This window comes from Mizuhopecten yessoensis, unplaced genomic scaffold (assembly GCF_002113885.1).
Source record: "Mizuhopecten yessoensis strain PY_sf001 unplaced genomic scaffold, ASM211388v2 scaffold11165, whole genome shotgun sequence".
NCBI lineage: Eukaryota > Metazoa > Mollusca > Bivalvia > Pectinida > Pectinidae > Mizuhopecten > Mizuhopecten yessoensis.
Window position 1 is genome coordinate 45,280 of NW_018408912.1, and position 13,860 is coordinate 59,139.

Sequence of the window (13,860 nt, forward strand, 5' to 3'; positions counted from 1 at the left end):
TAATACAAGTTCAACAATTCCAACCTAATTTTTCTTTTATTGTACTCTGTATTTTGGATCAATTATTGTATAAGGGTATTTGTTAGATCCTATGATCCTTTAATATTCTACATACATATGCATGTGTACTGGTTATTGTTCAGTGTGATTCATTAAATCTGATTTGAAATGTACTGGTAAAGGTATCTGCTTTAATAAAGATTTAATCGGTCCACCATAATCCTGCCACACATGAGCGGCTAGACTAAACAGGTCCTGTGTATTGGGAGCAGGCATTCGTATACTCCGTAAGTCTAGATACCACCAATTGTAACAAGCTTTAAATCGACAGTATTTCCTCATAGTCTACCAATGATACTTAGGGCTTGGAAAATACTTGTACAGTAGCCATTAAAGTGTTTCACTGCCAGGACAGCGAGCCCGCCACGGTCATGCCAAGACGTAAGGAACGGGTGTAAGGTGTAACTACCGTTTAATGACGCGACCATGATCGGTAGATACACTGTTATTGTGATACAGACTTTTATGAATGGAAAATCCATGACATGAGAACTATTGTAAGTTAACATAAACTATTTACCCCGTGAAAGTGAAGAAGAAACGTAGAAGGATGAAGTAAAACTCTATAAACAAACAATGGGCATGTTTCACAAATCTGTATTGTACCAAACCGGAGTGAGCGTGCAGGGTATCTGCTGAGATGGACTAGAAGGAAAATCCTGTGCTAATAAAGGTAAGTACAATAGGACCGTGCAACCTCATAACTAGTGGTTTTTGAAAGAGTAGTTATTTAAAATACTAGTTATTGATTCTATTTATTGAAAATAAAGATCGATAAATTGATAGGTGTTTTTGAAAGTAGTTATTAATATTGTAGCGGAGTATAATGTTCTCACACCAACAAATGTCATTTGAAAACTGGTAGACATTTATATAACTATTGATAGCAGATATTGAGAATAGGTACTTATATTTGATTGAAGTTGTTATAAGCAGTTATTGATAGTATTTATTGGTATTAGCTATTGATAACAGTAATTGATAGTAGTATTACTTGAAAATTGATTCTTCGTAATCATAGCTGTTAAATTAGAATATAACATCATGTCGTAGTTAGTATTTTCTTCTCTTATGCTTTTTATTCTGAATATGGTTCAGTTTGCGACCTAAACCATCACAGATCATCGCATTGAAACGTTACATAAGCGAATAGTTGTTTGTGCCACTAGACACGTTTGTGTAATCCATGAGGCCAACAGAATCAAATGTTTTGACACCTTGTAATTCTCAGTCTTGTTCGGAATTCCTCGTTAGTTACATATACAATGTATGTCGGTAGTGTCACGTTCATGTCTTTAAGTGACCATGACCTCGGCTAAACAGTACTCTACCTGTGGTCGGTAAGGTATCCACACGCCCGTACGGTTCAGATCCCACAGATACAAGACTTTATGTTATCGGGTTGGCGGGCGCTCATCACCACCCTGACACAATGGGGTCAATCAGGGACAGATCAATAAAACACAGGGTACGGGCACCAATGCATTCAATATTTAGCCACATATCTCCGGCTCTAGTCAATCGTCAAACGGAAATATTCATATGTAGGCGGGAGTAATATCACAGTAGTTTTGACCCATATTTTATTGATAGCGTACACACTGTTTTCTTTTAATAATTTTAATGTTAAAGAGAACAATATGTTGGTGTAGATGCTCACTTTAGCCTGCAGACAATTTTGGCGTATCATGACTGATACTTCTATGTTAGGTAATTCAAAGCATGAGATCAAGCAATATCGGTTTAATCATTCAATGGCCTATTTTTATTTCTGTATTTTAAATCATGGTTGCCCCGTTCAAAAACTATTTTGCATTCAAAGCGAACTAATATCCCACATTTTGTTTTCGTTTCAATTAAGTTGTAAATTGAAAATACTGTCTTGTGTATAGAATGTCTTTTCAAAAAGATGACATATAAATCCAATCGGCCATTATAAAGCAAGGTTACTCAACATGAGTATAGCAGTTTCAATATGTATGTAATCCAAATGCTTATCAAGCCCATTCGGGAAGTGATAATATGGTTGTAATTTTAGCAAGAGTGTAAAACCGACTCCTTTTTACTTGTTCGACCTCTTAGTCACAACACCACGTATTGTTTCTTAACTTTAGCGACGTCACAATCAACATTGTGACTTTCATAGCAATACCGACCAGAGAAGTAGTCATCACCCCCTGATTTCTCACGAAGGTATTTCAATATCGGCACTGGTATACACATATTTATTTGTAATTTATCGTTGGGGACCAACTTACCTTCCTGCAATGGCGAAAACACCAAGACGGGTGCTATATGAAGTTACATGACGGGTGTGACAGGATACGGATCATCTGGTTTCTGTGGATTTCATACTGGTTATCCTCTTGAAAAGTTGTTTATTATCTTCCTGTCGCTTTCTACTATATCGGCTATGATTTGAACTTTTGTCTCTGCGTGTAGACACTGTGGTGTTTTTCTTCCTCTTTGTCACTGGTGATACGATGCGTTTTGTGTATGATATCACTTAAACGATCATAACCCCATTACCATACATGGTCAGTTAAACCTACTTATGCTTTTTTACTGGTTCGGGATACCTGATTGTGTAACAATTTAATCCTATATAACCTTGCCTCAATTTCACTAACATTCTCTCACTTAAGGGAATCGCTTACGTTTTTTATACGAAAGCATTGGAGCTAAGCAACGTTAATAAAATTAGGGTGATGATGCCTTTTTATTAGGAACAATATGGTTAACAGTGCAAGATTTTTTTGTTCTGCTAACACAAATCGGATATCAGTCAGTGTTTGATGAGATACCCCCGCAAGGAAGTTAGGGTGTATACTCGAATCAGCTTGTCTGCCCGTCTGTCTGTCTGTCCGTAAAAAGATTTTGTCCGGACAACTCCTTCTCAAGTACATGTAATGGACCGATTTCAACGAAACTTTTCAGATAAGATAACTACCACCTGAAGTTGTGCATCAATGTATTATTTTTTCATTCTGACCTTTCTTTTTACGAATTTATTGCCCTTTGTTGAAAAAAATCCTTAAACATTTTGTCCGGACAACTCCTTCTCAAGTTATGGATCGATTTCAACGAAACTTTTTTTATGGAGTTATGGCCCTTTCTTGAAAAATTCTTGTCCTGACAACTTTTTCTAATCTACTGGGCCAATTTCATTTTTTATTTACAGATATTGTAACTATCCCCTGACGTTGTGCATATAAGAAGTGCTTTTTATTCCAACCTTTTAAAAGGAATTATGACCCTTTGTTGAATAAACCTTTGTCTACCTCATAAAGTACTGGGCCGATTTCAATGAAAGTTTACAGATATTGTAATTACCCCCTGATGTCGTGCATCAGGCTAGTATTCTTTTCATTTCGACCCTTTCTAAGGAGTTATGGCCCTTTGTTAAAAATCTTTATCCTGACACAATCTCCTTAACTAATAGGACAATTTTAGTAAAACTGGTTCATCTGGGCTAACAAATTTGGTAAGTAAGTATGTTTTGGCAAGGGGAAGGAGTACAGGAAGTATGTCAGTGACCAGTATACTTAAATAAGTGTACATCTCTGTCAATAAAGAAATCATTACTGGTGAGAGACTATGGATTGCTTTGCAATGTTTTGCCTTAGTAAGCCTTAAGCTTACAGTTCTGGTTTATATAGCAGCAAGGGTATTAGTTAGCCATTGGCTTACAGTTTTAGTTTTAGTTTTAGAATTGTTCCAGTAAACCAAAAGGTATCTCAATTCAGTCACTATAACATAGAACTAAAACAGATTGATTAACGAGGATTGGAGGTATATTATTCATGCTATCAGTAATACCTGATTTTTGTTATTGTCTTTAAATGTATTTCTCCTGGGCTTTTTTTTAATTCCCCTTTTCATGTTCATATTCCTTTAACCATCCTTCTACCTATACAATCCTCATTCCATTTCTTTTGCGGTATCTGGCAATGTCATTGTATGGTCCTGAGTATTCACTACTGGTAAGAGTAACCAGTTAATGTTTAGATTAAGTATCGAATGAATATATTCATAATAAATGCCATTCTATGGTAACGTCAATTCTTTATTCAGAAATATAATAACTTCCGTAGGAAATGTTTACATCGTACTGCCAGCAGTTGTTATAAAGGAAAGGCATATATACATGCATTTGTTTGTGATGGCTAGGCTTAATGCATTCAAGAGCCTATGGTAGGGTTTCTCTGTGTTACTGTCTGGTACATTGACACAAATACAAGAAACATCGGTAGGCTAGAAATGCATACAAGTACCAAGGGAGGGGTTAATCTGTATTACTACTCTGTGCAAAGGCAAGCATACAAGAACGATGGGTAGGCTCGACAGACATACATAACTACCTGGTACATAGACAGGCATACAAGAAACATAGATAGGCTAGACAGGCATACAAGAATATAGGGTAGGGTTACTAAGTATAACTGCCTGGTACAAAGACAAGCATACAAGAAACAAAGGTAGGCTAGACAGGCATACAAGAATAAATGATAATGTTACTAAACATAACTGACTGGTTTATATACAGGCATACAAGAACGATAGGTAGGCAAGACATGCATACACGAATAAAGAGTAGTGGCACTCTGTACTATTGACTGATATAAATACAGTAATACAAGAAACATGGGTAGGATTACTCTGTATTACTAGTTAAAAGACAAATTTACATAACGTATACTGTTGGCAGGGCTGATTTATAATTTTTTGTTGAAATATATAAACTTACTGTTTAAAAATATGTTTGAACTCACCCACAAATAACTGCTACATTTTTCAAAGAAATATAGGTATAACGATGCATGTTATGTATATATATTAAGATCAGACTTGTTTGTCTAGGCGCCAAGTTTAAATTTTATGATGATACAAATGATATGACACAGTAAAGAATATTACTTAGACCTGCATTCAAATAGAAACACCAAAATTGCTATGCAGTATCCACTTTGATATTACTTCAAGCATACGTCTGAATAGTATGTATATGGAAGTCACAATGGGTACATGGATGTATGGTAGTGTTATAATTATCATTGGCTTGTTACTTAGTTGTACATTTTTAAGGTTTATAATCATATTTAAATATCCTTTGATTTAAGGGATTTACTAAAACTTTTTGTTATTTTGTTCTGTTCTATATTGTTTTCATAAAAAACAGTTTAAGTAAGAAGACATTCAAGGAATGTTTACGTCGGATACTACATAATAATAATAATAATAATAATAATAATAAATAATAATAGACTTTATTTAAATTCGATAACACATTGAGTCAATGACTCGTCTCACATGTGGTCGACATAAAATGTGCAATATTTACAACATGGATATGACATACACGTACATACATAAGAAATTAAGTAACATATCACAGGTAATAAAACATTGTATTATTTTTAAAACAAAAAACAAAAAACAACAACACACTCCTGCATCGTGTATCCAATAACAAAACTACGTAATACATATCACAGATATATTGGTATGTGATATCACACAGGCTTACAATAAAATATGTCACACGTGTATTGGAAAATAAAAAGTTGGCTAAATATCATGCAATGCATAAATTCTCATGCTGCATTTTAGAAGATTTAAGAAACGCATAATGCGTCTAATATACATACATGTCATTGTGACAAAGGGTAAAAAATTACAGAATATACGCTAATGTAGCGTGAGTTAATACCAAAGTGTTGATTAGGGCATTAGGAATAGTAATTAAGATAAATTCTAAAACTTCATTTAGATACACGTGTGTCATATTCCAGGTACTACAGCAGATAGATATTTCAGGAGGGAAAGGGGGTGCAGATTTTTAATTTTCTTTACACTTGTCTTTATAGATTACATTGAGATGTTTTTTGCACTCGAACTTAAAACTGTTTAGTGATTGGCATTTAGAGACAGTGGTTGGCAAATTGTTCCAGAGTGTCGGTCCATTATATTTAAAAGAGCTTTTGAATTTTTCCGTTTTGTGTTTGGGTACAACATATCTACCTGCCGCAGCTGACCTGGTTTGGATAGTATGGACATTGCTCACAAGAGTATTGCAGTCTAGGTAATTTGGACATAGCTTGTTTATTACTTTAAACATCAGAACACATTCGTTATATTCAACTCTGTACGTAAAAGGCAGCCATTTTAGTTTTACAAACAGCTGTGCACCGGGAACAGTATAGTCGGCATCTAGTATAATCCGCAGTGCTCGTTTTTGAATTCTTTCAAGTTTGTGTACCAGTTTTTGAGAGCAATGTCCCCAAACGTTCGAGCAAAAGTCAATATATGGTAGTATAAAACAGTTGTGGAAAGTGATTCTTGCCGATACTGGTAAGAATTTCTTTATTCTACATAGTTGATAAATTTTATAATTAAGTTTCTTTAGGACGTCTTGTACATGTTTTTCCCAAGTTAGGGTGTCATCAATACGAACGCCTAACAGTTTTTCATTTTGTACAACTTCCAAGTTTGAATTTTCAGCTATAATATTTAGATTTTTCTTTAGTCTCTGTTTTTTTTTCTTACTTCCAATTAACATTACTTTGGTTTTATCAGTATTTATGACCATTTTGTTGACATCACACCATTTCTTTACATGATTAAAATCCGTTTGTAGACATGATTCGATAACATCCAAATTTGTGTCTGCTTTTTGCATTGAAGTATCATCTGCATACATAAAAAGTTCACAATGTTTTGAGCAGAGTGGCAGATCATTGACATATAATAAAAACATCAAAGGCCCAATTATGGAACCTTGAGGTACACCAGTTGTAATTTCACAGGCATCACTTAAAGAACTTTTGAAAGATACTTTCTGAAATCTGTTTGAAAGGTATGAGGTAAAAAACATGATGGAATTTTCAGAGCATCCATATATATTCATTTTCTGGAGTAGTATCTTATGGTCAACAAGGTCAAAAGCCTTACGAAAATCAATATACATTACACCGATGAGGTTTCCCTTGTCCAATTCATCATACCATCTATTTGTAAGTGCAGGAAGAGCAGTTTGACATGAATGCATATTTCGAAATCCTGATTGATTCTCAATTGTGATGCCTTTAGTACTACTGTAAATAAAATCAAGGTTCTTTGGTTTTTGTCGTCAGGTAAAAGAAAACAAACAAAAACTAAACAAAAAAATATTAAAACACAAAGCAAAAGACAAAACAAAACACGTTACTATCGACGTGCTTTTTGCTTGTGTTATGTATATGATTTAACAAGTTTTGGCTTACAAACATTCTCTTGAATTTGCCAAACATAACAGACTTATACTTTATCATCTATAATTGAAATACAAATTTTGGTACAAACTTCTTGTTCTCTAAATATACATTTGCAGTTCACGGTTTTGTTTTCATTTAGGTGTTTTCTTGTTTTCCTAACGATACACTGCTATATTATTATAATACCATCACTTAACGATACACTGCTATATTATCATAATAACATCACTTAACGATACACTGCTATATTATCATAATACCATCACTTAACGATACACTGCTGTATTATCATAATACACTATATCAATATATATTATATATATATATTTACAAATGCTCTTGCTTTACACATTAATAGATTTGTACGAAAGGGTATTGATGATTGATTTAATTGTTTGTTAAAGATTTTGCGATAAAAGTGTACAGCTTATCATGCTACATAAGCATGCATACTATAATATCATACATGTACTTGGCATTGCATCGGAAAGTACTTAAAGTTAAATAATTGAATTTAAGAAACCCTATTATAATGTCGGTAGTTATGGGAGGCCGTAACAAACTTGCTTTAGGTGTAGTACATACCGAAACAGATCACCAAAGTATTGTCAACTTAACCGTCTCTGTAAAAATATGTCTGTCTTTCAAGTCAATTTCGTTGATAGATAAAAGTGAAAATCTGTATACAGAAATATCTAAAAGTATAAGTTGTATATATATTATTAAGGTTAGGAACAAATGCGAATGTTATTACTGAATGAAAAGTAGGTCTGTGTGTGTCATCAAGTTAGCGGACACACCTCACTCGGCGCTAATGATGTCTTGGTAGACCTAGCGAGAGATTAACTGGATCAAGAATTGTATATACAGTGTAGGAGCCTCCAAGCTATGCGATATCAAATATTAATATCTACAAATGAAATCGATACAGTTTTATTAGATTCAATTGATAATAATATAGGTTTATAGTATGGTTAATGCCAATGCCTGTTCACTTCCACCCTCTGATTTAACCAAAGTTATTAATTCATCTGTACCTTTATTGACCTTTAGTGAAATAAACTTATATGAGTTACTTTCCACTAAACTTTCTTCACTGTTAATTTGCGGATACTTCTTACATACTGGTAAGTTTTGGTGTAATATGGGAACGCCTACGTGTACAAATTCAATTAACATAGATATAGTGGCAGCTTTATGATAAAAATAAGTTCAATAATGCTTACCGAATGAACAAATGATTTCTCTCTATCCAAAGGCTGATGATACAATAGTGTAGCGTTTCATCAGTGTAAGTCGTGAGAGTTGTCGTTATCAGATACGTATGTCATTTATTACATATTCTTACTAAAAAATGAACAATAATTTAATCAAGGGAATTATAAATACAGTGTCATTTATCTACATACATCACGTATCGCTACTATTACACAGCTATAGAAAATAAATATCTTTTTCGCATTCATTTATTCACCCGTTTAATAACAGTAAGTTAATGTAAGCTATTACAGATCTTGGTTTAAAGTGACCTTGGGTTCAAATACAACTACAGAAAACATTGAAACAAGAAGGATCAAAGCCTTAAAGGAATGTGTTTAATACCGAAGTGCCAGATAGCTTGTAGAATTCAAAATGGGTCAGGTAATGAATATGTGTTGGTGTCAACCAATCAGATTCGTGTGCAATTATGGCATCTCTTCCATCTTACTACTTCATTAATTAAAACTGACAGAAAACCTTAAATCACGAAACATACGTTTCACAATTTGCTTCAAACGTTTCTTTTCGTGAGCATTTGAATTCGACAAATAGTTGCATTTTACTTGATTTCAGAACCTTTTCTCCTTGTATTGCTAAGCGTAATGTATATCTCATGAAATATATTTATCTTATTTACATTATATACTATTGAGTCAATTATACTGTAAATCTTTATTTGTATGTGTCGTTACAGGATAATCAAGCTGTATATATTTTCCCAATGTATCAACAATATACTTTTTTAGGTGCATTACAGCGTGCAAATGGTCATTATAAAGGAAAACCTAATATTACACTTTTATAAAAAAGTAAGTCTTGCAATTTAATGTGTATAAACTATAAATTGATTTCTAGCATTTCTATATGAGGCATAACAGAGCAGGCGATTACCCATTAACAATACACCATATACGTCCAATTATTTCAACAGTGACCTTAACCTACATGCTGTAACATATTTTGCATTAATTATCAACTCGTATAAACTTATAGTTTATTTCTAAATGTTGTGAGATTGATATTAACAATGAAATCGATTTGTTTGAGTTGTTGTTTAATGTCTGAAGGGCCTTGTCAAACTAAATATTGAGGACAATACTTATTTATGAACAAGCGTTTTGTGTCCCATTCATACACGTTTATTTATTGTTTGGTTTTCCAGATATCGAGATACGTTTTATTAACTGATATATACTTAGCCTTTGTAAAGCATTTAGATAAAGTATATGATTCGTTATGATAACAATTAACAACAAATTTTCTGAAATTTAACAACATATTAAGTTTGTGTATTCTTGTACGTTGCAGGAACTATTCTATGAGATGTATAATTTCTGAAGACAAAACCAGATACAAAGATGAAAAAACAAGGCACGGTTGATAGACTAAAAATAAAGGGGACGCCGGCTCCTCGGAACACTCCGACGTCACCCTTGTTGTCAATGTCAAAGGCAAACAGAGCGAGTAATCCGAATGTGGCAGCCGTTGATAGATCGTATGAGTTTGTCTTGCGCAAAGCAAATAGGAAAGCTTTGGAGCAGATGCCAGCAGGGCCTAGTCATATCACAAGACGCATGGACTTCCTAAATAGAATTCAAAATGCAAATTTTGGAATATCCACCATGGACTCTCCCTATATCACAAGTGAAGGGACGGTCGTAGATGATCAACCTAAATTTGTTCTTTGTGGACAACCTTTAAATGGATGTTCCTCAAAATCATTTGTAAAGTACTTCAGTGACCAAAGAGTGGGAAGTTATAAAACATCTGCACAGGAGATGTATCGAGCGCGCCACAATATTAAAACCAGAGCTCGAAGTGAACCCGCATGGAGAACAACAGACAATCGAAATGGTGACAGTTCTTCAGCAAAAACAGAGTTCAAAGACAATAGAAGTATGCATTCATCATCTTTTATATCTGTTCCTTCCTCTGCTAGCGAGAGTGTCACTTTTCCTGCCATGAGACCATCTCCAGTAGATAGAAACAAGTCATCTTTCGAACTAAAAGGCAGAAGCTTCAAACCGGTCAACGGTCTTAACCTGGGCTTCTCTTCGTCCGTCAGTGGAGATTTCGTAATATCAAAATCACCATCTAGGGTATCGAAAGACGACAAGAAGGAAACCGTCAATACAACTACTGCTCCCAATGAATCCGGTAAAGCTGGCAGTGCTTTCTTACATATAAATAATGATCCACAAGAAGTGACAATTGCACCTGAAAACGGCACAGAATTCCCTAAGTACAATAAGTCGTTCGCAAAGAAAGGAGTACGATTCTTTAACAATCCGTACAGACTCCTCAAAAACAGGGAAAGACAGGTAGCTATTAGAACTCAAAACTTAGACATGAAATCAGTACAGAAAATAACAAATATGAACACTGACAATCCATCAGAGTCGGAGAAAGTTCTGGAAAATTTACCAAAAGGTGAATCATCTGAGCAACTCCTACTTGAAATGATGTTTGATGTGAACGGGCAAAGGACACGTAGGTCGCACGTTAGTGGAAAATACTCTGACATCGCTCTCCACAGAGACTTAGACGAATACATGGTTGTCCGGACGCCACCATCTTCAACTAGAGACTCACCCGTTAAGTCACACAGGGGCAAGAGTGGCAGAAGGTACTTAGACGAGCTTGAAGAGGAGTCACATTGGGCTGGGAATGACATCAGTGAAGCTCGAATAATAAACAGGATTTCAACGTAGTAATTCCAATAGTGTTTAGTAATGTCACCTGTCTGTTCAGATGCCAAGCCTTGTGGCAACATCACAGCAGTAATAATGTTTCATTTTAACTACAATATATATACCAATGCTATTCTTTTTCAATATTAGAAATCATTTTGGTTGTCTTAAGGAAGAACAGGACAAAGAAAGTCATTTAAAGTTGAGTTAACAGGAAAATTATATTTACTTCAGATCAAAGTTGGTATTATTTTGTATCAAGTAATTAACTTAAAGGTATTTAAAGATATATATATTATTTAGCTTATTGAAACAAAAATGCATATTTACTGCTATACTATGAATGGTCTGACCATGATTCTAACTGCTGTTTTCGATCAGCCTCATTAAGCGAAACTCTCAAAATTGAGATCACTATTAACTGTATGAATTAAAGCATATAATATATGAATGAAAAGATTGGTGATTGCTTAGAGATGTTGAGCATAGATAACACATCAATAATAACAAACCTGTATGTGAAACGGAATAGATCGGGCGACGTATTGCTATTTTTATTCCAAATACTGAGCAAATGATGACAAACATTCTTTATATATTATGATGTTACCGAATCCTTTACAAGACGCAAAACTGAAATTGTTTCGTGTCTACATTTTGGGCACACTGCGTCACTACTGCCGGTTTTACCGATTCACTCACTCATTTACCTTCGAATTCAGGACGGATTAACTATCGAGCTGTTTTTTTCTGAGTTCTGAAACAGACATCTAAGGTCTGAATATTAACATGTCTGCCAACTTTTATGCCTGAAAATGAAACACAAAATGTTACAGGACCTGATTACTCTTTATAAAGGAAACGATTACTATACAGTGTTACTAGGTTTAGATTTCCTTAAAAATACTTACATTGTCATGCATGATAATGGTTTAAGTTTAGCGACAATGATATCGTCGATATTAGATTTATAAATATATAATCAAAGTACATTATAAAAGATGTGAGTAAATTGACCTAAAGACGTAACATTCTTCATACACGCTGTTAATGTATTAGCTCTACATGTGATTTAACAACTGATCACCTGAAGAGCTGATACTGTAAACATGCTGGTATAACACATGATCTGTTTGGTTGACATCAGAATTCTTGGATTTGGCAAACAGGAACATCCTTAGTTATTTATAACATGAGCGTCCCTGCACGTTATTTTTCATATTCACGTGATCAAATAGACTTAAGTCTTCAAACTTAATTATCAATCTTCCGTGTTTTACATAAAGTAAACTTTACATGTTCGTATATCCATTTTGCAACATTTCAGTATTAAACACATATTTTTATGTATATTATACTCATTGTTGTCTAATTTTTGTACTTGTTGAAATCATTAAAATGTGATATCACAAGAAAAGCATGTAATTGCGTTATAAAATATGTTTCTCATTGCTTCAACATGTACTGTCACTGTGCTTGCTGTTCGGAACGAAATGTGTTGCTCTATACACCATACACGACTCGTTGACCTTGCGGATGACAAACCAGACAAAACGAATCTACAAAGTATTTTGTGTGCTGATAAGTTTTTGCTAACTTTTAGCTATGTTCGTAGCGTAAATAGTCAAGAGACCAATGACTTTTAATAGCATGCCATTAACTCTATCTATGATATTAGTGTCTTGAATTAAGGGATTGATTTCTGCTCAGTTTTATCAGCATATTTACACTTAATTACTAGTAAATGTAAAAGTGGCCTTTTCATTCCCATTCCAATACTATTATACGTCCAGAGTCAAGTTTTATTGCCACTGTAGATGGAAACATCATTCAAAAAATGTCTAAACTGACTTGAAAAGAAGGACTAACGACTTTAAGTTAAAGGTGTAAGGGAGACAACTCGGCATGCCCCCGACAATTCGATAGATATATCCAGCCTATAACGTTACATGAATAAGTTGCCTATAATTCACCCATAATTCCTTTCTTCTTTTTTCCAAAAATCATTTTCGCGTCTTCATTAGCAAGAAAACGTAACCTTGAACTTTCATACTGTCATCGATCGAAATATGAACAAGACGATTTTTATTTTGTTACATACATGCTTTTTACTTTGCAACTTCGGTCAGCACCGTAATGAAAAATTAGTGACGAACAAATAAAAAATACAGTCTGGAGCAAATCTAAATGTACTTTAAGTTCCTTTTTATATGCATGTCATTGCCATCACACCTGTTATGGATGTTACGACAAACTGATATATAAATCACTCACACAGATTCCCTAAAAGTATCAACCACATTGACATTTTACTGCAGAAGGAATGTCGAAGTGTTATGGTTCAAGTCTGGGGTGGTGTAATCCAACCGTAAACGATTCCCTAACCAATTCAAGTCTGGGGTGGTGTAATCCCACCGTAAATGATGCCCTAACCGGTTCAAGTCTGGGGTGATGTAATCCAACCGTAAATGATGCCCTAACGGTTCAAGTCTGGGGTGGTGTTATCCAACCGTGAATGATGCCCTAACCGGTTCGAGTCTGGGGTGGTGTTATCCTACCGTAAATGATGCCCTAACCAATGGTCTGACTGAAAGAAA

At 34.4% G+C, this 13,860-nt stretch overlaps 1 protein-coding gene across 1 annotated transcript; it reads left to right on the plus strand.

The window, feature by feature from the left end:
• The first annotated feature begins 253 nt into the window (after positions 1 to 253).
• LOC110467212 lies at positions 254 to 12,635 on the plus strand. Its single transcript, XM_021524219.1, has 2 exons — positions 254 to 733; positions 9,882 to 12,635. The coding sequence occupies exon 2, from the start codon at positions 9,932 to 9,934 to the stop codon at positions 11,282 to 11,284; it is 1,353 nt and encodes a 450-aa protein (XP_021379894.1). The 5' UTR covers positions 254 to 733; positions 9,882 to 9,931; the 3' UTR covers positions 11,285 to 12,635.
• Positions 12,636 to 13,860: the final 1,225 nt, after the last annotated feature.

What these genes read in the sequence shown, in the direction of transcription:
- LOC110467212 (XM_021524219.1), top strand. Translation starts at nt 9,932, where the DNA reads ATGAAAAAACAAGGCACGGTTGATAGACTAAAAATAAAGGGGACGCCG.